General features: G+C 39.6%; 2 protein-coding genes and 1 long non-coding RNA gene across 15 annotated transcripts in view; 1 reads left to right on the top strand and 2 right to left on the bottom strand.

The window, feature by feature from the left end:
- Positions 1-27277, bottom strand: part of LOC131677187 (serine-rich adhesin for platelets) — a 945885-nt gene that overhangs the window by 368992 nt on the left and 549616 nt on the right. For all 13 annotated transcript variants that reach the window (XM_058956882.1, XM_058956887.1, XM_058956884.1 and 10 more), the window contains one exon: positions 22683-24959. The gene's annotated coding sequence lies outside the window, so the exon portion shown is untranslated. The remainder of the gene's footprint in view (positions 1-22682; positions 24960-27277) is intronic.
- LOC131677220 (uncharacterized) lies at positions 7737-9062 on the top strand. The gene is made up of 5 exons (XR_009303300.1): positions 7737-7861; positions 7914-8236; positions 8296-8454; positions 8605-8960; positions 9025-9062. It is a non-coding gene; the product is annotated as an uncharacterized LOC131677220 (long non-coding RNA).
- On the bottom strand, positions 10290-10640 carry LOC131694674 (hemiasterlin resistant protein 1-like). Its single transcript, XM_058983155.1, has one exon. The coding sequence runs from the start codon at positions 10638-10640 to the stop codon at positions 10290-10292; it is 351 nt and encodes a 116-aa protein (XP_058839138.1).

Below are 27277 nucleotides of genomic sequence, written 5' to 3'. Positions count from 1 at the left end.
AAGTCGGGGGGCGAGTTGGACGAGCCCTTTTGCATTCAGTGCGCACGGTTCCGCACGGACGAACTGGCTGATGATTCTGGAGCGGATTCCGGTGCCGGTTCTTTGAACTTTTTGCTAGTGTTGTCTCGTTTCCGGATCAGTTTTCTGTTTGTGTGGTAAGGGGGGGGGGGTTGGATTGAGCGATCCGAGCAGCGGATGTTGTTTTCGTTTTTTAAGCAAATTTTCTTCCTCTCCTCTACTGCTAAATTGCAAATTTAGCCATTATGTCAATTTGTCCATTTTTTGATGTTTCGTTGGACTAATTAAAGTTATTGCAAGAGAAAAAAATCAAATCTTCAACCGAGTCGCATAATTAGCGCAACTCAAATTCCCAAGTAAGCAGAATTTTTTTTTAATTCCATGGCAAAGTTTTCTCCCACTCCGCCTGCAAGACACCATCGTGCAAGATTGTAATCAAAAAAGCTCAAAGAACGGAGCAAATAGCATCGTTTCAAATTAAAGCGCGAGTCGTCGTGTTTCTTGTGCCTGACTTCACTTAGCCGGGGGAAAGAATCCAAGGATTTTCCACTCAACCAACGGGAACAAACACCCACACAAACACAAACAAATAAAAAGCAGCTCTATGTAAATAAGCATTTGAATTAATTACTTTTTGATATGAACATTAAGAATCAAGCCCGCTTCAAGTGACTGGCTGACTGGCTGGTTATTTGCGTAAATATAAATAACGAAAAAAATGCCGGGTGATTCATCGATTTTTGTTACGGCAACGGATTGTTGTTGGATGATGGAACGGAGAACGATGGGTGGGATGGGATGAAAGGTCGCAATTTTCAATCGATTTGTTTCCACTTGGCCGATCAAACAATTCCGAAAAAGTGTAATTAGAGGGAGAGGGTGGATGATATTTCTGCTACCGAGCGTAGCTGATAGGAGTTTGACCGGAGTGACTAAAGATCATCAAAGTGGCAAGTTGCTCAAGTGGGTAACTTTGTCGGGAGTTCTTGTTATAACGAACTAATTTGTGATGGATTACTTTAGAAAAGTTAGCATTGGGTGTGAAACTAGAAACTGGACGAGTTATGGAATTTGCGTTAAGACTTCGTCTCATCAGAATTGGACACTAACTTAGTGCCAGGAAAATGCTAGCGTCGGATTGACGCTAGCTCTGTAGGCGAACACGTAGTCTAGCGTGATGTGCCGCAAGAAACTTGAAGTTACTGAAGATAATATGGGAAATTACCAAAAAAGTTTCAGATACTTCTCAACACTCAAAATAGCCTTCGGAATGCCAAAAACGATCGCTTTCATCATGGTTTAATTGTTCTCGAAAAATATAAATTTAAAATTTTCTCAGAAGAAGATACCGAAGAAAAATTCAGGTCGCTACATGCCCCCTAACAAGCGAGCTTCATGTTGCTTCTTTTAAACGCATCATCGAGCTGGTTTGCTTTGTAAATCAATAGAAAGAAAAGTGAAACTTCCGAATTCTAACGACTAAAATTGTCTTTTTTTACGTTCAATCGTTTTTGCCTTTCTCATATAAAGAAAGGCTATGCAATCACTGTAAAAATCGACTTTTTAACCGAGGCCCGGAGGGCCGAGTATCATACACCATTCGATTCAGTTCGTCGAGATCGGCAAATGTCTGTGTGTGTGTATGTATGTGTGTGTGTATGTGTGTGTATGTGTGTGTGTGTCATTTAAACTCACACAATTTTCTCAGAGATGGCTGAACCGATATTCGCAAACTTAGTTTCATCTGAAAGGTATAACGCTCCCATAAGCTGCTATTGAATTTTTAGTTGATCCGACTTCCGGTTCCGGAGTTACGGGTTGAAGAGTGCGGTCACACAGCAAATTCCCATATAAACTGGTACCACCATAATGTTCAAATGATGTAAAACATATTAAAATTGATGTAACATTACTCTAGTTTGCGGGTCTGGATCACTAATGATCAATCAAAGCAGCTTTGACCACATTGGCCACCTATGACGGTTCATGACGCCCTCGGGGAACCCGCCAAGTTCCTAAGCTAATATCACACCCATTCCACAACGAATTCTCTACCGATTTTTACGAACTTAATTTCAAATGAAAGATACAGTAATGCCATTGACTGCTGCTGGATTTCATTCGGTTCTGACTCTTGCTTCCGGAGTTACAGGGGTGTTAGTAAGGATACACTGGAATTTCCCATATAAATCGGTACAATCGTAATACCTCAGAGGCTAAAAACTATTGAAATGGTCACCAAATTACTTCTAATCGTAGATCTAGATCACTGATTGCCAATCAAACATTCTTTGAATATATTGTCCACTATCGACGATTCCGGAAGTCCGGAATTCCGGGCATATTCCACAATTAAAGTCACATCGGTTCATCGGTGATGACTGAACCGATTTTCTCAAACCAAGTCTCAAATGGAAGGCAAAATATGCAGTTGAGTATTGCGTAGCTGCCCCTTCCCCCCCCCCTCCCCACCTTGCCCTTACACCTCCCTCCTTCATCACTCCCCTCTTCTTGGATCACCCTCACGCCCAGATTTCCTTCATCCACCCCGTATACCGAAATAAGATGAAGGATTTCTGACGCATCCTCCACACCCACTTTACTAAACCCCCATTCGCTACACGTTCAAACGCATTCCACCAACCTTTGCAAATTATAATCACATGAAGATAACATTGAACTCATGCTTATTAAGCTAATTAAATATTATTCTTTTGCCTTTCTTATATAGAAAGGTTATGCAATTGCTCCCAAAACCGACTTTCTAACCGAGGCCCGGAGGGTCGAGTCTCATATAACATTCGACTCAGTTCGCCGAGATCGCAAAATATCTGTGTGTATGTATGTATGTGTGTATGTATGTGTGTGTATGTGCGGATTTGTTAACAAAATGTCCACATCGGTTACTCGAAGATGGCTGAACCGATTTTTACAAACTAAGATTCAAATGAAAGGTATAATATTCCCATAGGTTGCTATTGAATTTCATTTTCAACCGACATCTTGTTCCGGATTACGAGTTGAAGAGTATGGTTACAAAACAAAATTTGTTGATTTTTCCAAATCGGTTTCTCGGAATTTTCTGAACCGATTTTGACAAACTTAATTTTAAATGAAAGGTCCATCAGCTGCTGTTGAATTTTGTGTGGATCCGAGTTCTGGTTCCTGAATTACAGGGTGATACGTACGATCACGCAGCAAATCCCGATTCTAACGAATTCTGCGATGAATGTAAAAAGGTGATTTTTTTTTTTTCCAAAATGTAAACACAACTGTTGAATTTGTAGATTTAGGTCCCCAACAGTCATTCAAAGTCTCTTTGGCCACACTGGCCACCATCGACGGATCCGGAAGCATCCAAAGTCAGAATAACGGTTATATTGGTTTCTCGAAAATGGCTAGATTTGATCAACTTAGTCTCAAATGAAAGGTGTTGCGTCCCCAGAAACTGATATTAAATTCCATCTCCATCCGACTTCCAGCACCGGAGTTACGGGTTGTGGAGGTCGATCACATAGAAAACTCCGATTCAAACCGATACCGCGATGAATGCAAAAAGGTGCTCTTATATATACTTACCAAGTGTAATAAGAATGAAAGACATTTCCATAAAGTTATATTGTACGAACCAGCTATTAAATCATAGTTTGGAGAAATGAGAAAGGCACAATTGCACCTCTAGGTGGATTAAAACAGGTTTTTTTTTTCAATTGTTGCTTATTTCAGTTATAGTACTTTCTTAAAAAATTCCAAACAGATTATAACTGTCGGGACTCATTTTGTCCTGGTGTTTACTCGGTGTTAGTGCCTCGGTGTAGGGTTTAGCTGCCATTAGTGGCTTTTTATGGGAGTATTAATTTTTGTTTTCTAGAATCACACAAAAAATCATGCCGGAAAAACATGGAACTTGAATTGGTTACTTGAACAAACTTGTGGTTACTTTATTTCGAAACCACAAATTATTTTATTTCATTTCAAACAAAGGATTAAATTTCAAATCCTAATAATTTTTGTTTCTAAATATTAAATGCATGGAGAGGATAGCGATCATTTTTTCGATCATTTTCAGGGTTCATATGATATATTCTAATTTCATGGATTTGGCGCGCTTTATTTCTCAATTTGACACAACGCGCCGATTTGGCGCAAATTCAGTGTTTCATTTTATCAGTTAGTGTCGAAGTCTTATGTTGCGAGGGGTTGCTGAGCTGTTCCCAAGAAATATGCAATTGTTTTTTGTGACTAACATGGCCAGTAAGTTGTTGATCTGGCTGGAAATCTGCAGCTGTGGCTGGAGAACTTCGATTTTTATGGTAACCAACTAGAGTTTGAAGTTAGCGCTTGTTTTTACAAGCAGTTTATCGCATATCTTTTTCCTCTATAGTAAGGAAAATTTCAGACCTTGCCACTAACAATGAAGGCAAGTTTTATTAGATGTAACCCTTTCAAATGCGTATATTTGCTTAATCTTTCTAGCAATCGAATAATTTTCTAAGAACGAAACAAAGGTAATACAATTTTATTTTTCATCGTAAATTCGAAGAAATCCACGCACTTTTCTGTTGATGTTCATCCGGTGCACACTGTCATCAGTCACAGTCTTGCCCGGCTGATTCCACCAATTCTTCATACGACCAAGTCCACTGTAGCTTGCTCTTCATCTACAGCATCCGCTTAACTATCGCCCAATGCTTCGCTACTCGACGGAGCTGGGGACAATTTGCTGATTTCTGCCCTTTCAGGATGAATTAGACTCCAGTATCGTATCATTGTAGCACATCCCTGCTGTAATGGCAGCTGGCTAAGTCTACAATGAATCCAATAAGTTCATCTTTTGAGAAAATTCCTTCACTTCCGAATTCATAGAGTTATATTTCACAAAAACGCAGGTTTATCTAGTCACAAGAACAGATTACATTCCAAATAAAAAATAGCTTCCTGATCCGTGAAAATTTTGAGCGTTACCTGACACAAAACACTGGTTTATGGCCACAGGAACAGATCCCTTGCCAAATCAAAAAAATCTAATCCACGTAAAATTTGAGCAAAGGAATGTTTTCCGAAGCGACTATTGCAGAGTCGTCAATCAAAACACATTAATGGAGTTTCATCAGCATTTGGTCAAACAGCATACCGACTAGAATTCCGATTACTGTGCGTTTCTCGAGGTTTCGAATGGGTTGTTTACTTCGCGGGCCCCAATAATTGAACCGGTATAAACAGCTGTAGAGTGGGATGACCAAAACAAGAAAATTCCCAGTATCACGGTGCCCGTTCTACTTCGAACCACACTGAGATGCTTTTCGAAAGTTGAGATAAATCAGCCTGTGTTGAAATTAATTGGAGAGAAATTACGATTTCAAATTTCTACCACTAGGTGGCGCTGCAAATGTTCAAGTAGTTGAAAAGTGCAAGATGATATGAGAAGATTGTAAAAAGTTATTAGCTTTTCTGACTGTCTGGTGTCAAATATCCTGTGGAGGGATTTCGAACTCAGATGGTGTAATCTGACATTCATAGGTGCAATATGTTGTTGAGCATGAAAAAGTACCGCCGTCAAGAGGGAGAAATGATGACGTGGGGCGGGTTAAACGTCCATTATTTGTCTAGGCTAATAATCGTTTTATCGTACATACTGCATAAAGGGTAACTTTAAACGAAGTGAACAGCAGTTTATAATTTGTGGAATATTCATGTAGTTTTAACATATAAAATCTGAATCCGAATAGAATTGCTATTATGTCAGTAGTTACCAAACTTCGCTTATAGATTGATAAAAACTGCTATTTTAGAAGACTTTCACACTTATTAATCCTTAAAAAGGTAAGCCAACATTTTTCTTTCAAAATGCATCGCTACTAAGACCGAGTGAAATTTAAAGCTGCTTTTTGTCGTTTTATCGGTGAGAGAATAGACCTTTCTCGTCAAAAAAATTTATATGCAGAACAGCTTCCGTTTTCATCGCTGGATCAATTCTGAATACTGTCACGTTAATTTGGTGTCTCTAACTATTGAAAAAATCAAAAATTCTTCGAGCTGCCCATTTTACTCTGTATTCCCCTGTCCTATTTTACCTCGATTCTCCATACTTTTTCACCATTTGGATGAACTTCGAGTGGGGAATATGAAATAAAGTTACGGCGGGTAGCCTATAACATAGTTCCAGTAGCCTACCGCTAGCCGGCATCTGTTTTAATCTGGCTATTCGCCGTTTCGTTTACTGGGTATGAACTTCAAGAGTTCATTCCAATTTGTCAAAAACATTGTTTTGACGTAGATGAACCCCAAAACAGTGTTGCAGAATATACCGATTTATCGATATTTAAACCGATTTTTAATTTCAATACCAATAATGTTACTAAAAATACCGATTTCTTTTTTCTTACCAAAAAATCACGATTTTCATATAATAAGATATAATAAGATCAATATTATTACGTATGGGCCTTTTTAGAAAATGTCTTCACCTTTCCACATCAAATCATCCGGAAATTGATTCAGCAATCTGCCAGGTTACCAAATACAAATATGTTAATACGGAATGCTCTGACGATTTTTTGAGGACACATTTTATGACCCAGGTACACCCATAAAGGTACACTGTCAGAGTGACAGCATACTTTGATGAAATTGTGCTAAAACTGGCTGCACTGATAGATTTGTTTTTGATTGTTTGACACTTCTAAATATTTTAGTTTTCTGCAGAAAAAATCTCAGAAAACTAACGACTGATTTTTGTCGACGTCGGGCACCAGTTACAGTTACAGTTTGAAATTATATCTCACCTCGGATGAACGCGCCCGTTATGTGTTACCCCGCAACAGCTGACTTAACTGATTGTTCAAATCTTCGAATTTATCCTGCTCGCTGTCGTTCATGTTTTTATTACTTTCCCCTAGTTCTACACAATCATTAACCATTGGAACGGTTCGTGATTTTAGGGAATAGTAAACGTTATGAAAAAATCCATTGTATAATATAATTATAGTGTATAGTTCATGAATCCGAAGTGGTTCAAAAGGATGTCGCTGTACAGATTCAGAGCGGCTGCTTCCAGCTAGGCAAAAGTGAAAGCCACTTGACGGTTAAATTCGTAGTGTGTCCGCTAATAGCGCTCGGGGACAGAAAAATCTCATAGGTCAGAGTCGCTTCCGACTTCGTTACCGTCAACATTAAACACAACAGCAAGATACTTGGAAAGGACTTTCTCGTTCGGTAAGTTTTTACCATAAGCTTCCCCCTGCAACATTCTTTTTCATGTTTAGATGTCCTTGTTGATTTACAGAACAAACATAATGGAAGCGTATTCTACACGCACATATTCACTCGGGCCAACCGTGTGACTCATTTGGAAAAAGGACTCATCGTCGGTTTCATGGCAGCGAAGTGAGCAGACAAAAAAGGCATCGTTTTTTTCCACATGATCGTTCTGAGCAAAATTCAGCGATTTGCCAGGCATAAACCACCGATGAGACAGTACCCGTTCGGATTCAGGACGTTTTCCCATACATTGTACCCGGTCGAAGCGATGGCAAGCGATGCAGATAACTGGTTCAAAAAGGCGGAGGTTCTGGGAATTTCTGCACTCGTAAGTGTTCTTTTTGTCATAACCACCTAAACTATTTTTGGAACCATCATTGTTCCATGGGATTTAAATTTTCCTTTTCTATAAAAATAGGTTAGCGATATGAGTATGACCAAGGACAAGGAATCGGAACCGGCGACTGACAGTCCAGAGAAAGAGAATGCGGAAAAACCTTCTAGTCCATAGCTCCTGAAGAAAAACGAGCTGAAGCGAATATGGAGAAACAGCTTCCTCCACGGAAAATGCAGAGGCATGCAAGTAAGTCGAAATATTTAGTGTCAGCTTTAAAATTACCCGATTAATCTTTTAGCGCGGCGGATGCAAGTTTGCTAATTGAAATTATTCGCAAAGATCTAGTAGAATTAAAACTGGAGGTGCTGCGAAACGATCCTTTTTCGACGCTATACTCGGTTAAAACTATCGACGCTTTGCACTTGATGCCGGAACTGCCCACCCCGAGAGCAGATGAGCGCTGGGGAATGTTTTCAGCCACCTGGAGGAGGAAGTTCAGCGCGGAAGAAATGTTACCAGACTTCGCCGATCTGGTATCTGGACTTTTTTGATGATCTCATAGAGATTGGGTGTGCAGATGGGCGGTTGGAGTTTTGGGAGAGAACGACTGGTAACTTTAAGGTAAATTGTTTGGAGTTATTTGTTTTTTATTACAACTATTGACGGACGTTTCATTGCAGGGTATATATGAAGCCGAAAACACCCACAACGATGGGGTAACTAACATAGTGACAAAGTGATAGTCGCACGGTTGAGTGGAGGAATCGATTTTCTGAAACTGGAAACGTACACGCAAGGTTTTCAGATCGATTGGGGATTTACGTCTGCATATGGGCGAAGTAAGTTCTATGTTTCAAGCAACTTTTTAAGCTCACCTAGGGCGCAGACAGATTTTACTTGTTCTTTTAAAATACTGTATATTCTAAGTCATTTAATTTTCAGTCTGTAATGAGTATGTCATCAAGTGCCTTAATTCTTTTTCTTTTTAGCCCACGTACGCAGCGGTTCGGCAGGAAGCATTAGTTTATTTCAGCAACTCGCCGGCTCAAATCCGTCCACAGCGTTGCCAGCTCAACATCACGCATCCGAGGAGGAGCTTCGATGTATCCTGGAGTTTCACCAGCAGGGTCACCGGTGACATGTTTGGAAGTGGCGGGCGGTACAGTCATTACTGGCAGCCAGGGCCACACTGTTAACGTGTTCCGGCTTGATAGCCACCTATTGCAGTTCACCCTAAACGGCCATTGCGGTCCTATCACATGTATTTTCATAGACCAGTGGCAGGCCGAGATGGGCGCATCTGGTTGCCAGGATGGTGTGCTATGTGTGTGGGACTTGATACGGGGTATGTCAGCCAAATTTACGGTATGGCCTAAATCTACATAATTAAATTGATTGGTTATTTATAGGTGCCTGTATGTACAAAATTGAAGCCCATGACGACATGACATCGCACTTGCCTGTTCCCCGAGTTACGCAATATCGATCGGACTGAACGAACGAATACGGTTTTGGGATAGATTTCAGGGTTAGCCGCTCAACACCATGACCGTCAGTCATGCATATTCATCGCTTGTGATGCTGATGCTTCTGGACGAAGCCATTGCTAGCACGAGTTTTTGATTTGGAAGGATAGTTGCTGAGGACCATTCTCACAATAGTATAAAAGTTCTAACCTCAAAAACAGACAACAATAAAATGTATTTCTTTCAGAGTTTATAATATCCATTACATGATCAAATGCGCTGATGGGTTAGGCTTTGGATTCGGCTATATTCCATCGTCATTGAAGCTAGATCATAGAATCATGTTAATTTGACAGACTGCAAGTGTGATTAGTAGCACAAACAGCTGGCAGCCCAGCTAGTATTGTTCTTTCTGCTTGCAACCAACCTGGTTATATTGATGTCAATGCTAAATTCGCTGTTGCACCTGTATGGTCGCTATACTGTTCCATGTGTTATGGGATTCGCTATTAACATGGGACAGTTATGCTTAGAGCACCAGATTCTAAAAGCGACCAATTTTGGCCAATCACTGGAGACAAAATCACGCGTAACAATTAATAATAAATTAAATTGTTGCTGAGTAATTTTTGTTGTACATGAATAAAACATACCGATTGCCTCGTTACCTATGCTGCCGTGATCCGCATAACAGTCCCATTTGGGTTTCCTATGCAGATGGGACAGTTATGCGTATCACGGCAGTATGGCTAAATAGCCATTAGAAAGGTTATGAGCTTATGTTATCGCATTTTATGATCATTTATACTACGTAACAATTAATAATAAGTTACATTATTGCTGAGTATTTTTTGATGTACACGAATAAAACATACCGATTTCCTCGTTACCTATGGCTAAATAACCATTAAAAAGGTTATGAGTTTATTGTTGTCGCATTTATAATTATTTATACTACTTTCAAGTGATCGATTTTAAAGATACGACTCGCACTTTAAGCACCCCTTCACCGCGCCATCAAAATAAAAATAAGTCATACTCCTAATGAACTAATATTTATTAAAATATTTACTAAATAAAAACATAGACCTGATAGTTCGTTTGCAAAAAAACACCGAAGCACAGTGAGTTGGTGTTAATGCTCTATCTGTGATCCTATAGTGCTGCAGGATTTGGCCAACATTTATACTATTTTTATTCAATCAACTTTAAGGAAAATGTATCACGTGAACGCTATATACATGGACTTCTATACTTGGTAATTGTTCCGAATCACACTCGACCTGGCCTTGGGTACAAGATATTTGCTTGATCTCCCACGAGCATGGTTCTGCCGGAGTGTTTGCCTCGCCCGATACCGGGGCAGCCTGTCCTAGCGAGGCTGCCTCTTGTGAATCGGAACCGCTGAACATTCCGATGAGAGCATGTCCAACGGTGTTACCGACGAAGCCGATCGCTACACTGCCAGCAGTAGTTGCGATTTGAGCAATTAATCCAAAGGCCTGGTTGGGAGCTACCATTGGTGCAGTGACAGCCGAGTGTGACGCAGACTGGACCATCGGCTAACTCGATTCCGGCGAGGTGGAGCGGCTGCAACTGGTGCGGACCTATATTGCGATGTATATAATTTCAAGGATTACTAGAGATTACCAATTACCAGAGATCATCAAAATGTTTTGTGGCTAATGTTGTAATTCAGCAAAAAAACAAAACAAGTTAAATTGATCGCAACAAATAAAATCGCTTTCTTCAACGAATCGTGGACAAGAAAAATCTAAATGCCAAATTTAATGGAACATTGCCTAATGACGTCAAATAAAAATGAAAGCCTAGCGAGCTTGTTAATACAAGATATTCGTAAACCAAATCAAGTTTCTCATACTGTGGTCGAAAAAAAAAATTCTAAGCCTATGTAAACAAGCTCTGCGAAATGTCAAAAAAGTGAGGTTAAACATTTTCATCCAATGCATCCAATGTTCTACAGCGAGAGGTTCATTTTAGTTTGTTTACATTGCTAATGAATTTTGTACTGCGATTCACCACTTCATTTACCGCGTTGCCAAGAACTTAAGTGAAAATATTCAAAACAGTGCTGCCCAAACGCACATTTTAAGTCCCACCATTCTTGCTGAGGTGAAAAAAATATTCAACATTCTTGCATATTTCAAATTTTAAAAAATCATTAAAAAATCATGATAGCTCCTAAAAATCTCATTTTTACGGAAATGTTCTTATAATTGTGTAATCTTTCGATTAAAAATAAGAAAAACAGGTGTTAGGTCTGACGAGAAAGGTCTATTGAAACCGCAAAAATGCTCAACGAATATCCCTTTTTGCTAGAAATATAAACAATACAAATCGTAACAGTATCGAGGATTCCACACCACACCACTATAGCTGCCATGACATTTCACTATGACAATCTATGAAAAACAGGTAGCAATATGGCAGCAAACGTCAACTATTTTTGTTAACAATCCAAAATAAACTTCTTGAAATTCCTAATATGATGAAACTGAATAAAGTCCGACAATCAACTTTGAAAAAAGCCACAATTTTTCTTTTAATTAACATTCCACTTCGTTTACAGTTGGCTGGGGAATGCTGCTCTAAATCTAAGCGCATTCTTTACTACAGGAATTGAAATAACGGTTCTTTGAAATATTGTCTCTTTTTGCACGAACTATTGGCGAGGTACATGTCTGTTATATATTCCGACAGACGGTTTGTCCATTCGTTCATTTTGACCGGTTCGGGGAAGCGTAAAAAGTGAACTGGTAATAATAACAGTCTCCCTATTCAACAACATGGTACTCTGAAGACGGCCCTGGTGGGTTTTCTAAGCTCAGTGGGTCTAAGCTCATTTCCAGTAAAGATCGGTAGGATCTTTTGGTTTGAAAAGTCTCTCATCACATCTTCCTTCGTGAGAGAATTAAATCCTATTCATGGAGAGAATTAACGTTCAGATGGTGGAAATGCCTCCCCGGTGAAAGTGATAGGAAATGGGTGTGGAAAGATGCCGACAGAAAATAAATTGAAATAATAACGGTAACTAATTTGTGTTTGAATTCTCGTCACTACCCTGCACCATCGGGGTGCCACTTAGTTGGATGTATCGTCTAACTAATGCCAATTTGGCGTTTAAGTTTAACCAGTAGTTTTGATGCTAGTTTAGATTTCAGACACCAAGACGGTGCTAGTTGCTGATGAGGAGAATCCGAAGCGTTGATAACTAAATTTAGGTCAAATTTTGTGCACGCCATTCCATTCCATTTCATTCCAACAAAACTTTTTGGCATAGCAATAATTAGCATTTTCATTATTCGACATTAGAAGAATTTAACACCCTAGGTGTTGTGTAGTTTGTTTAAAATTGCTTTTAAAACGAAACACCAAAATTACTCGAACCTATTAATATGATCGGTACAATTCATTTCAATGCCAGTCATGCAAAACAACGAAAATGGAAAACAGTGTGCGTTGCCGTAACGCATAATATGCCTTTTCTTACGCCAGTCGGTGGGGCGGCACTGTTACCAACTTTTTAATAGAAGTAGAAAGAAAAATAGTGTCAACGATGAAGTTGTAGGCCATTTACTTATAGGTATATCATCTGAAGACACGAACTTTATCGGCCCTACAGATTTTTATTCATGGCGAGTAAGAAGAGTTACAGGAAGTTTCAGCAACCAAATATGTACCAGTTTCCTTATTCGGTACAATAATATGAATGGTATAAATAGTATGAAATCACATACAAGCGACTATATCGAATATGGAATCATTACAGCCTATACTGTACCCAAACTATAATTCCAATCCAAATAAAATTAGGTAACTATAATTCGGTATCCAAACAAAATTAAGTTTCTGTTAACATTATACATACATAGCTATATCTTCGTTTACAATTTCTAGAATGCATTTAGGAAAACATTCTTTAAGTTTAGTTTTTACCCAAAACATGCTTATCATTAATCTGATTGTGTATCATTGTTCAGAATGTCTTTTCTTTGCGAAAAATATTGTTTGAATATCAATAAATTGACTGAGTACCGTACATGATTTTCGGCAATTATCTGTAACCAAATATGCATTAAATAGTTACAAAAAAACCTCAAAATTGTTTATCCCGAAGAAATCTGGTTTGGTGGAAGTCGGAGTGAAAAATCGAATTTGTTCATCTTTTTATGATAATGTGATTTAAAAATGTTTTTTTTCCTGTTACAATTTTTTATCTAAGCTGTGGTGTTATCATCAAATTAGTTTCCAAGATCTAGTGCAGAAATATGCTGAATAATTTTGCACAATTAGATTAAAACAAGCAAGCGTTTGGTAAAAATTAGCATGAAGATCATATTTACAAAAAATCACTATCACGAAATGCATATGAGCTACAAAGTTCGGGTCTTCAGAAGACATGTTTATAATAGTATGACCTACAATTTTCTCGAAGACACCATGTTTCTATCTAGGTTTATTAAAAAGTTGATAACAGCGCCGCTCTAGCGACTGAAGTAGCTCTAAAACGAAAGATAGTAATGGATGTCACGTTTCTTCATTTTCCGACTACCGTGCGCCATTTTTCTCTCGATCCCCCCATTTCTCGACCAAATGTCAATATGTAGATATATGACACTTTCATTGGAATTCTCGAAAAAATGCACCCAGCAATAAACAGATTATAGATGGGAATTAACCATACATCGGAAGTATTTGAGTGGCACTCACCTTCAGCAACGACTGCTCGGGCCGAAACGTCAATGTATAGCGCAATCCAACAAAAACGGTTTTATGTCCAGGTTTACCGATATACATGCTGCAACCAAACATTTCTTGATGGCGAATTGATGAACTACTCCTTGTTAAAACAACGGAAAACGAACGAAAGATCACGAGTTTTCTTAAGACACCAAGTGGGGTTATCCCCGTTTGGACGCCAGCTAGTAAAGGGTGTCCCACATCAAATTGCATCACGGAGCACTAGTAAATATTCCATTGGTTATTTTCTCTTGGAAATTTGGGTACAATTAGTTTGGAGTGTATTGTTTACACTGTATTATCAGTAGCTATCAGTTTTTGAAATTTGGGAAAAATGACGTTACTCGACGTCGCGTATTGATTTTGCGTCAGCATCTGGAAAATCCTTAACTCTCTCATCGGGACATCGGAAAACAATTCAGAATCGTGCAGTCAACGGTGAGTCGTGCAATTAAACATTACTACCAAACTACGAGCATCGAACGGACGGAGAAATGCGATCAGAACGGATACACGCGTGTAGTGAAAGCGACTGCAGACTCCAAATCATGACGAACGGCAAAATACGGTGGGAAAGTAATGAGCCCGGAAATTGTACACCCTGATGCTGACGAAGCCTCATTGTCTCATCATGGATGATAAGACTTACGTAAAAGCGGACTTCCGGCAACTTTCGGGGCTACTGTACTTCACCGCCCAGCACAAGTTTGATGTTCCGAGCGAAGTAAGGGAGCAGAAACTTTCAAAGCTTGATAATAAATACAGGATTTAACAAGCGATCTGCTGATGTGGCAAACGGAGTGCGCCGTTTGTGACTATCGTGACTTTGAACGGGGAAATCTACCTCACAGAGTGTCTACAGAAGCGTCTGCTTCCTCTGTTGAAGCAACACAAGGGCCTTACGATCTTCTGGCCGTATCTTGCTTCGAGCCACTATTCAAATGTTGTTCTGGAGTGGTACGAAGCCAACAGGGTCACTGTCGTGCTCAAACGCCAAAGCTCGTCGAAAAAGGATCGAGTCTACGTGAGACCTTAAAAAGTTTGGACGTCACTTTTGGCGACATTCACGTACATTTTGCCGTTGAAGGTCCCAGTTTCGACGAAGAACTGGGTTTTTTGCCACAACCGCAGATCGCTTGCCAAACAAGGATTTTCGACTGCAAAGAACAACAAAGAAATAACAAAATCTCGATGGATTTCGAAATAAATCCGACAGGAACAAAAAGAAGCGGTGTGCAGGTTGAAATTGAAAGCACGATTTTAGACTGAATGCTAAGGTAAGAAAGATTTTTGCCATGCATCGCTGCTATTTTAAACAGAAACGGCTGGCATGCATATTACTGATGCTTATTTAAACATTTTAAACTGTTTCAAAAATTAATCTGCCTTAACTAGAGCTAATGCGCCATGGAACTTACCGCAATTAGTGCAATAGGAAAGATAGATTCACGCTACTAGATGGAAGACAGGCGTTTCTAAATTTAAAAAAAAAATCGCATGGCCCGAAATGTCCCCCGGCGTTGAAAGCAACAAGAAGAGAATCCTCGACGAAACTAAACAAGCCAATTATCGCACCAATCACCGTATTTGCATGACCGCCTCCAGACAGATTATTCAAATTGCTAGGCATCTAGAGACATGCTAGGTGGTGCGGTAGCTATAAATAGGTTCACCAAATGCCGCGGAGACCAATTAATAAACTGGAGAAGTGGCAGAATTGTTGAAAGAAAAGTTCATTTTCCACCGCTTGACTAATGATCGACGGGAATGGGTCACAGCTATCGATTTTAGTAATTTTAATTTTCGACTTAGGAACAATAATATTTGTTATTTAGCATTGGAGATTCATTATTCTATATTCTATATTACTGGAGAAAACTTTTAGTGAAAACTATTTTTTTCCTTCTTTGAAAGTTAAGGGCACATCTCTTATAACTAATTATGGAATTTGCGTTTCGACTTCGTCTCATCAGGATCCGCCACTAACTTAATGACAGGACTAAGCTAGCGCAATTAGTGTCTCCGTTTCTGGAGCTAGCGTCAATCCGGCGCCATCTTAGTTTTGTCACTAGGTTAATGTCAGATTCTAAAGAGACGAAGTCGAAACGAAAATTCCATAACTGATTGGAGACGCATCTGAACACGTTTTGGAGTTTTGTTTTCCATCATTTCCCCCACACAAATATAACCGAAAATCAACGACCATATCATCAGAGACTAATTGAGACGGCGGACTCTCGAGTTTTCCATGGCTCAAGAGGTACTAACTCATGTAGTACTAGAGGTCCCTCGAAATGTCAAATAGAAAATGCCTCGATAATCAAGCATGCTTTGCTTATCCGACTGTTTTACTTATTGCGTGTTTATTTGTTGCTAACGATTTTTCCAAAAAGAAAATCCAATTATTATATCACTGATCTAGAGCTGAGGAGTGTGTTATTTCCTGCTTTCGATCTTGGAATCTTAACAAGAACTTAATCTAAATATATCTTACTACCGATAAGGACTATTTCCAAGAATTTCATTCCATCTATGACCCCAAATAGTGTTCACAAAAGGGATTCGACTGCTTGTGTTCAAATCACCATGAGTGACACATTCATTTTATTCAGATACTGAACCTTAATCTAATATTTTCACACACATGGGTGGGCCCTACATTCAACTAAAGGTGTGAGAAAAAATGATCCTACGCTTTCCTGTCGCAGTTACTAATTGGATTTTTTTGTGAAAATCAAGTCTTTTAGTGGGCGAAAAGTAGTGCAGTGCAAGCTAGACAACTATTTGTGATAGAGACAATACTGGCATTATCAACTAACTATTACTTATATTTCAATGTTGCGAGCAGATGATAAAATCGACACGCATATAATACAAGTAGGTTTCCTTAGACAAGTTCGATGAGCATGGTTCTCTATAAGACGACTATGCCATATGATAGCAAAACTTATTGTTGAGCTCTCTTTACAAACTGATATACATGTCACCTAAAACCACTCTAGACCGCATAGTAAACGAAAAGCGAAAGACGAAACTTGCAACTGAACCCTGCAGGGAACCATAAGGCAACCTTCCGGCAAACTTCAGCGAGACCAACGTAAAATTCTACGTGCCACATTGTAGACTTTCAATATTTAATGAGGTTGGACTACAATATTTTTAATGAAGTGAATGCGTGGATCAGTTTTTTACATTTCTTATAATTTTCTAAATAAATGGCATTTGTTTTGCTTCCCATCCATTCATTTTTAATTCGGTTTTTTAGAAATTACGGTAGTACAGTACATATCGCGACATATTACATTAAAAATCTCTTCAGTTAATCAATTCAGTTTTCAACTTTGTTTTTCTTGAATCCGCTAAGAAAAGATTTTTTATTGATTATAAATTACAATATCGTGTCAATTATTTTAACTATTTTCACCTCTTTGCAAGGAATCCCCATTCTTTTAGCCTTTCCATTCCTTTTGCCACCAGCTCGAAGGTTTTTGTTTATTTTTGCTTGCATTTTAATCACTTGACCATTTATGATTGTATTGAGCAGACAGTCGACGAATTTATTCAAGCATGGATAACAAACCGTTGTAATCGACAAATAGTTGTCAAAATCAACGTATTCACGTAATCTTGACTTCACACCCAAACGGCTTTCGCAAAGAAATTGAAAGAACTTTTCTTTGAATGCAGCATGCAAAATCAGACCAATTTCCAAAGCCAGTTGATTTGGATACACGAATCCATCCGTTTTGGAGTAATGTTTTAGTTGACAAAATAAGTAGTTTGTATGACTCCTATGTTCACTATCGTGAGCTAAACTCAATAAATCACGACATTTTCTGTGGATCATTTTAGATAGTGCGAACCCTACCACGTAGGTCAAGGCGTTCATCTCAGGTGCATCAGGTGTGTTAGCTGTCGCAAGATCCAATGGTTCAAAGGTGCGAATACGCAAACTTTCGCTGGCATCAAATGCCAGAGGATCATCTTGATCATAATTAGATGTTTTTGTATGTTCATCGACAATGTTTTTTATGGCACTAGCTTCACAGTTGGAATTGGATATTATGTCCAGGGTCTTCGATATGCTACTGTATTTCAATGCAGCCGCAAACTGATGTGCTGTAGGAGCATCGTTCGCTCCACATGTTCGCCTAATGATTGAAAACTCATTTTCTAGTGGATCTTGGCAAATATAGTTCGCACACAAATGAGAAAAATTCCGCTCTTCATGAAGAATTCCCCACAATATACATAGCCCATTTATGTTGTTTCTAAAACCAGTTAAACAAGGAGGATACCGCTGTGTCGCCGTCAGTTGATCTCTCGCTTCTTTCGTTGCCTACAAAATATGTGTTGCAATTGCAAAAAAAATATTTAAACATATATTTTAAATTTGTTACTGTTGCTACATCGAAACATGTCTTCGGCACAAATGTAAGATTTTCTAAAAAAGTGTTCATTCGATCTAGAATCTTCCAATAAACCCTGCCTTCAAATATTGCTGCACGGGTTGGCTGGATATAAATGAATATAATATAGAATAATATTAAATTGTTGTACCGAACGATACCTTGATAGAATCTGTTTCGAAACGTGAGTTGAACACGTCGAAAAGAGTATCAATCTGCTCAATGAACAAGGATGTTGCCATTGCCTTCTCGGATAAAATGTTTAGCTTAACATATGCTTCGATGGCCTTAGCTGTTGTTCTGCTAAGAGTAGTAGTTGCAAGCTTCACATTCATTTTTGAGAAGGCTAGTAAGTCAATAGCTTTCCTTTTCAACTTGGGCACTAATCGCGGTACATTTTCAATATCAATAGTGAACAAATCTCGGATGTATCGAAATGAAACAATCTGTCCATCAAATAATAAATTTTTCGCAAATAAGTTGTTTCTCACGGACTTGAAAAGGTGGGGATTATCGTAGAATACAACCACACGATGAGTATTTACTGTGAAAACAGGGCTCTCTGTGGTTACCCCTAACTCTTTTGCAGTTTTTATATTCGTAGGATGTTAATCCATTATTAGAGCAACCGGACAAAATTTAGCTTCCATAACCCGACGAACTGCTTCACATATAATCTACGCCTGACGTTGATAATCCAGCACACCATTTGCAAGAAAATATCCGATCGCCTGGAGAATTTCAAAAATATCATTTGTCTAAACTCTCACCACGCCTTTTTAATTTTTGTTTTTGGGGTCTCACCTGCTTATATTTTGTGTTAAGGCTTCTGATCATCACCGTGATAGCCTCATTGGCTAGATTATCGGCATTATTATTTTCACATTCTCTCGAAACGCCATCGTCTACAAATCCGTGAAAACGGTCAGTTTTTGCATGGTAATCTAGTTTTGCTCGGATGGCCATTCCATCAATCAAGATGGCAACAACTTTGTCCTTTTCGGACATGGACATGCCTGCAGTAGACATACGTCGCAAAATCTCTTGATTGAATCCAGGTAACAGATCAACGGAACGATGCCATCCAGTCACGGTCTTCGGATGTGGCATACACAAAGCGGTTTTTGCGCGAAGATTTCTATATGCCGATCCTGAACACAGTCTTTGTCGGATGGCTAATTGTCTTGTGTGTACATAGCGTCTTGCGTGTTTGTTTTTAGAGAAATTTGCGATTGACTCTACAAGAACAGGGTTTTGCTTAATAGAATCCAGCAATTTCTTGTCTTCGATAATTAGTTCATTTTTGCCTTTCTCATATAGAAAGGTTATGCAATCACTCTGAAAAACGTCAACCTAATCCCGGCCCGGAGGGCCGGGTGTCATATCCCATTCGACTCAGTTCGTCGAGATCGGAAAAAGTCTGTATGTGTGTGTGTATGTATGTATGTGTGTGTATGTGTGTGTGTATGTGTGTGTGTGTATGTGTGTGTGTGTATGTGTGTGTGTGTATGTATGTGCGTATGTGTCAAATAATGTCACTCATTTTTCTCAGAGATGGCTGGACCGATTTGCCCAAACTTAGTCTCAAATGAAAGGTGCAACCTTCCCATCGGCTGCTATTGAATTTTGGATCGATCGGAATTCTGGTTCCGGAATTACGGGTTTCAGAGTACGGCCACACAGAAATTTCTCATATAAACTATAGGAAAAATTAAAAATAGAATTTTTATTTTTGATGCTAAATGTGTTCAAGGTGCATGAAACGTCGAGATTTGATGCAAACTCGAAAAAAAAATTTGACTACGATTCACTTTTTTGGATTTTGGCACATTTTTGCCTTTCTCATATAGAAAGGTTATGCAATCACTCTGAAAAACGTCAAGCTAATCCCGGCCCGGAGGGCCGGGTGTCATATCCCATTCGACTCAGTTCGTCGAGATCGGAAAAAGTCTGTATGTGTGTGTGTATGTATGTATGTGTGTGTATGTGTGTGTGTATGTGTGTGTATGTGTGTGTGTGTGTATGTATGTGCGTATGTGTCAAATAATGTCACTCATTTTTCTCAGAGATGGCTGGACCGATTTGCCCAAACTTAGTCTCAAATGAAAGGTGCAACCTTCCCATCGGCTGCTATTGAATTTTGGATCGATCGGAATTCTGGTTCCGGAATTACGGGTTTCAGAGTACGGCCACACAGAAATTTCTCATATAAACTATAGGAAAAATTAAAAATAGAATTTTTATTTTTGATGCTAAATGTGTTCAAGGTGCATGAAACGTCGAGATTTGATGCAAACTCGAAAAAAAAATTTGACTACGATTCACTTTTTTGGATTTTGGCACATTTTTGCCTTTCTCATATAGAAAGGTTATGCAATCACTCTGAAAAACGTCAACCTAATCCCGTCAACCTAATTTTTTTTTCGACTCGTTTAGGGTTTCTGGATTTTAACAGAGGCGTAGCTGATGGTTTACGGAGAGGGGTTACACCCCCCCCCCCTCTACTGTTCGCGCCCCTCCTTTAAAAATGTCCTTAAATCACCCCTCAGACCACCACCCCATCCAGCCCTCATACCCCTCCCTTTCAACCCCGTCATCTTTAAACCACCACTGTATCACAAAGCATAATAATTTAAGCTGCGGAGTCGTTCGTTCATGGAACTTTCGCCCTCCTCACATACCCACCCCCGCATGACAAAATGAGTTAGCAAGCAGATAACATTGATCTAATACTGGTTAGGCTAATGAAGTACGATATTTTTTTGTTTAGGTGTGTTTAACCGTCGACACGTAGCTCATCAAGTTCGTGGCTGGCAAGCCATTGTGTATAAATGCAAAGTGTACTAAGAATGTAATGCACATTTCCACAACTATGTTGAACATAAAAAGCCTCCGTGCTATAGTTTAGAGAAATGAGAAAGGCACAATTGCACCGATAGGTGGATTAAAACAGGTTTTTTCCTTCAATTTGACTTTAAGCAATCGATTTTCGTTGATTTTTGTGTTCAATGATTGTTTTCGTCTGTTACAGAGTCGTTTCAAACTACGGCGCACTTTCCGCTCGCTTCTCAACATTTTCTCCAACATTTCAACCTTAGTTTTTTCAGATTCGTACATTGCTCGAAACGTTAGTGAAGACTCGCTTGTTGAATCAACATTCATTATTAAATTAGGGGAACCAATAGCTTTTGCTGTCAAAAGTAAAAAAAGATTGGAATTGGATGATTTGCAAATTGTGTGTTTAAAATTTAAAGAAATAAATCGCAAATAACATTTAAAAGATGCCATTGTGTTAGAATAAGGATTCTTGAGACACATAGTCGTTGTACATGAACTGGCTAGTATAGGACATTAAAATTAATACAATAATTTTCACCTGAATTTTGGTTTCGGGTCAACTCAATATTTTCAATTATTCGTGGCTGAGAGTTTTCAGGCAACCCCCCAATCGGAGAAACTGTTCCATGGCATTTCCTCATCTCAATATTCTTACTTTCCTCATCAACATATTGATCATCATCCAATATAAGCCATTCTTCCTCCAACGTTTCATTTAACTGATCAACGCTGTCGTCATTTGTTTCATATAATCTATAAGTCAATTTTGTATTTGTATTAATCAATTAAAAAATCAAATTTACCTTCGGTTCTTTGGACAATTTTTCGGTTTCATTATAGAAGGGAAAGCATTTTTCTTCAACCTGTATTTATGTTAATATATTTTCAGAATATCACAAAACTGAACAAAATCACCCTCTGGAAGGATCAAAAGCGTTCCGAAAACAGGACTCCTCGAAATGAATCGAGCATATTCGTCGATGTCCTAGCTGACCTCGCAAAGCTGTGATTTCAAGCTCCGGGGATTCGCAGTATTCCACCCATCTAGAACAACTAAATTAGAAATAAATACGCTCTTAAAGTTGATTATTTCGCCAGAACTACTCAAATTAAATTAATGCTTACATTTGTTGATCCTCTGGGAACTTATGAAGTGAAATTTTACTTCCATTCTCCCAGCCGGAACAATTTTTCACCGCGCAAATTTTCCCCATTATTGTTTCGATCTAATCTATTGCATTAGGTAAACAACATTCCAAACTAGTTACTAAGCAAACAGAATGGGTGTAGCAACGATCAATAAATAAACAAGTACTGCTACCAACTTTACCGAAAAAAAACATCAGGTAACTTGATTATTTTGTCAATATTGGCAGAACTGAAGGGACCGTGCTCCCTCTGCTACTTCAAAAGATCTAGTACACAACGTGCCATAGAATTTTGAGTGTTTGTTCGTGAGTTGGTAGTCTCGATTAGTCTCTGATATCATGTTCAAAACACCGATCTAGTCCGATCACCGAACTTCAAGCAACATCGAGCACCATCAGTACTTCAACAGCTAAAATATAATCAAAGCAAACCATTTTCGCTCACCTTTTCGCTAACACCGACCTATGCGGGACGCACTTTCCAGTACACTAGGTCACTAGGCGACGTCAACTACCCGTGCGCCACGTTTTTCGACGTTCACGACGATTCACTACTACGCCAGTGGCCAAAGATTTTTCACCGCTGCTGACGCACGCACGCACAATTCTCACAGCCGTTTGGGTGTGCGAGAATGTGTTTGTGTAACTCACGCACGGCTAGGCCTGTTGACAACGGGCAAAACTTCACAATTTACTTCACGTCAACTTCAAGGCCAACTTTTCCGAAACTTTCCGAAGCAACCCATAAAACTAAACAGTCACCGGTTTTAGTAGAAAACGATGTTCTAGTGGTATGCTTATGTATGTGTTCTCAACACTCTTCGCAGCGTCAACGGTGAATAATGCCTTTCATTAGCACTGTTTTCATATGCCTCAGCTTCCACGAGGTTTTTTTCACACCTACTTACACCAAGAGGGCCACTTATCATAAAGTAATCCCACTAATCACAAACTTCCTTCTCACCGGAATAATGCTTCCGTTCGATCCTTTCGTTTTCTCGTCGGTTTATTTTCTCCTTCTGGGTGTTATTTTTCCCACCGGCACTGTTTGGCTAAGCCAAAGGGGGTTCAACTCCGGGAAATTGATATTTATTGAGAGATGAGCCAGGAGCGCGTTTTTGGTTTTTGTGCCCAATCGATAGTCCTCGGAGGTGTTCTGCTACTACTGCTGCTGCTGCTACTGTGTGTGTGTGTTTATTCAATTAATTTTCCACGCGCAGAAAAAGGTTTCGCTCTTCCAGAACCGAGAGTTAGTCACGTCGTTTGAAGATGATGACCGGGGGGGCATGGAAGCGAACAAAAATTATTTACGGCTGGGATTATTTAATAAATTTAGCTGTTGTACCGGTTACTAATGAGATTAATCACTTTCGGGTCGAATTGGCGTTCGTTTTGGCCCGCGTGCGCTCTCCGGTTTCACCCACTGCCGTTGTGTGATTGTTTTTTGTTTCGTTGATTTTGGCACATTAACAGACACCCACACACACACACTTCACTTGGTGCACAGTAATTTTTCTTTTTTTTTGCTTAGAGTCTAGTCTACGTTTAAAATTTTTCTTTTCTTAGAAGGACGGTAATTATTTCACTTTTTTATGCTACTTTCTTCTTTTATAACTTTACAGTTGAAAGTGATTGAGAATTTTCTTTTTCTTTTTTTTTCGTTCACAACCCCATGAGATTTGAGTGTTTCTGTGTTGATTTTTCTACAAAGTACACACACTGAGTAAAAATTGGATAGAAAATATTGTTCTATACATAATTCGCTGACACCAGTTACACTTATGCTACCGAGTAACAAATATTTAACATCTTTCTTATGTAATTTTTATTCGTTTCAAGAAACTACTACGGAAGTATAGATATATATGTAGCGGCCTGTCGCCGTTCAGTATAGAAAGAATAAACGTAATAAAATATTGCACAACCTTCGAAGAGCTTTTCCAACAGCAAACAACACGACTACAGGCTGCTAGCCGGTAACGTTTCACGAGCTACATAGTTTCGATTCCGGCGAACTTTGCAGTTTTCCCAGCAGGCCGTCAGCATTTCAGGATCGTGGTCCATCCGCGAGAGGCGCCGCAAGCAAGACAGGGACAGAGACGACAGATCGGACAGAGCCTAATTCAACGACACAGTTTCTCCGCTTGAGTCGATTTTGTGATTTTCACTGGTTTCTTCTTTCCGCTTATTTTGAGTGGTTCGGGTCAGATTCCTTTTTATCGGCTTTCACAATTCGGTGCCCCTGGGGTTTGGCCGTACACTCATCACACAACGCACACCAGAAAGGGGGGCCCGCTTCCTCTGCTGCTTTTCGCTTGTTAGGAATGTTCCGTCTCTTCCCGACGCCTGTTTTTGAACACAAGCAATTCTTCACGATGTCAAATGGCCATAACTTTAGCCGCCTTTCCGCGCGCGTTATCCGCTGTCCCGCACCACTAGTGACACGCTTTCGACCGACTTCAATGACACGGTGGGGAATTATTTTTAATTATTTAATTTACATTTATAGGCCCCGCGAACGCGTTCGGTTGCGTTTGGCTTCTCTGCAGAGATTCCATTCCCCGGTGCGTTAGTTCCCGATTACGACCACGAGTCGTGTCCGTGCCCGTTCGTCTATTTGATCTTGAGCTTGATTCTTTGAGCCATTTTTGTCGTTTACGCTAAGATTCGTCTAGAGTTTTTGATGGATTGTTGAAATCCTATCGACAGCTGCTCTGGGTACCTGAAAGTAAAGAAAGAAGAGAAAAGAAGCATCGTTAGAAGAAAATGGTTGAATCACAGTAGGCATATTGGTAATGGAATTTGCGTTTCGAATTCGTCTCATCAATATTCGACGCTAACTTAGTGCCAGTACTAAGCTAACGCCGTATTGACGCTAGCTTCAAAAACGAAGGTACGATTGGTGTTCCCGAGCAAGTAGGCATAGCTTAAAAAGGATTTCTCTGCAACCGATTCTTTTGCGAAGTATGTTTGTTGGAACATCCAAAATAAAGCTTTATTATCTTTCAGATAATAAAAAGTCTCCTAACGGGTGTTCAATAAACAACGAGTATTTTTTCAGTCATATAGTTCAAAAACAAACAAAATTTCAGCGGATTCAGTATTTTTTATTGAAAACATGTTTATTTTTTTAAAAAAACGTCAATGAATATTGGGGAAGGGGTCCTGGTCAGCCGTACGACGCAACTTAGTCGCGATGCTTTCACAAAAGTGCTGAACGGCACTAACGTCCATCCTCCGGATACAATTCCGGACCCTGGTGGTCGATCAACTGCTTCATATTCTTGGCCCGCCGATTATTTTTGTACACTAGAGCACTGAGGAAGCCGAAAAAATCCTCAATGGGACGACACTGGGGCAAGTTGGTCGGGTTTCTTTTCTGCTCAAGACATTCCAGCGCCTTCTTGGCGGCCAGAAGACGTACTTCCAATCCGCATGATGCTCCTTTAAGAACGGCAGAAGATTTTTCTCAAGACACTCCTCCTGATACACTTGTTAATTGATGGCCAGACCGCTCGGTTTGAACCATGGCTTTGAAATCCCTCTGTCCGATATGACGATGTACAGCATAACGTTTTTTTTTTAAATCTATGCTTAAACTTATATTTTACTTCGGGGGGCATGGCCGACTTGTCGCTAGAATAGTAGCTGTCATTTCCGGGAATGTAGGTCTTCGAGAGCGGAAAGTAACTTCCGTCGTCCAGCACGAACGACGTCCCGCGGTAGTTCTTCGTCATCCACCGGCACTGCGATTTCACGATCGCTATCTACTCGTACGTGTACTCGGGGGACCGAGTCTAACTCCGACAGATGATGTCCTTCATCTTGCGGATTCGGTGAATCAAGGTATGGAGGCAGCCGGCGTCACGCAAACTCGTTCCTTCCTTGTTGTCGAAAAGCTTTTTCTTCTTTTTCGTCATTATCTTCGCCGGACGGCCGCTACCGGCCTTCCGCTCCACGCTCAGGGATGCAAGAGTCCGGTAAACTGTACTCACGTACCGTAAACTTTTTTTCCACGATGACCATGCGTTCCGTAAAACCATACAACACGCTTGCGGAGTGCTAGCTGTTTCGACGCCCTCGTAGTTTCAACTGACAGCACCCGAGCGATAAGAAACATGCCACCTATTTCTAGGAAGTCCAGAGAGCAATTATCTTGGCGAGAAAAAAAAATTACGCTCTTTGCTTTGATTACAGAAAGGTATTGAAAACATTCTCATTTTTATTATTTTTATTGAACACCCGTTAGTAGCGAATTCCTAGTACCAAACAAATAACAAGCACAATTCCGGGATAATAATAGGTACCATATTTAAAACCTCTCTGTGTAACATTCCAGTAGAATATGTGATTCTTCACGTTTTATCAGTTCGTATACTATACATACAAACGCTTCGGATCTTCTAAACGTGTAAGGCATTTCACTTTGTATTGTTAAATATGCGGTGGACGTACTATTCAAAGCAAATATAAGGAAGTTGGGAATGGATTATCGTTTCACGGCACACGTGCATTTGCGTTTTCGCAGATGGTGGACAGTAAACTGCTCTGAAAAAAAAAAAGAATTTTGGAAAACTCAGTCGGCTCACCCCTGAGTCGATTTCTATTTCCACTAGGAGGCTATGCACCAAATTTGAACCAAATCGGACAAGTCTAGCTACCGGACCAACGTGTTCGAAGTATGTATGAGATTTTTCGACAATTTCCATGGATAAAGCACAATAAGTTGCATATTCACCGCTAGGTGGCACTGTATGGATCAGTTTATCAGATATTTTTATTATCTACAACTTTGTCGAAAACTGTAAATCGGCGGCTAGACTTGTCCTATTCAGCTCAAATTTGCAGCAGAGACTGTTGGTGGGAATAGGGATCAAGGGTTGTCCAATGGGAGACATTTTTTTGTGGTAAATCTAGTGAACAGATTTAGGTTAAGGTTGAAGAAACTTTGATTGAGCGTGTATAAGAATAGAAGCTTTGGTAGTCTTCGCAGAAAAAAAATGTGCTCAGCTTTGTCCCCAGTTCGATCTTAAAAAACCT

The sequence above is a fragment of the Topomyia yanbarensis genome, chromosome 1 (assembly GCF_030247195.1).
Source record: "Topomyia yanbarensis strain Yona2022 chromosome 1, ASM3024719v1, whole genome shotgun sequence".
Classification (NCBI taxonomy): domain Eukaryota; kingdom Metazoa; phylum Arthropoda; class Insecta; order Diptera; family Culicidae; genus Topomyia; species Topomyia yanbarensis.
This window is presented reverse-complemented; position numbering and strand designations above follow the sequence as displayed.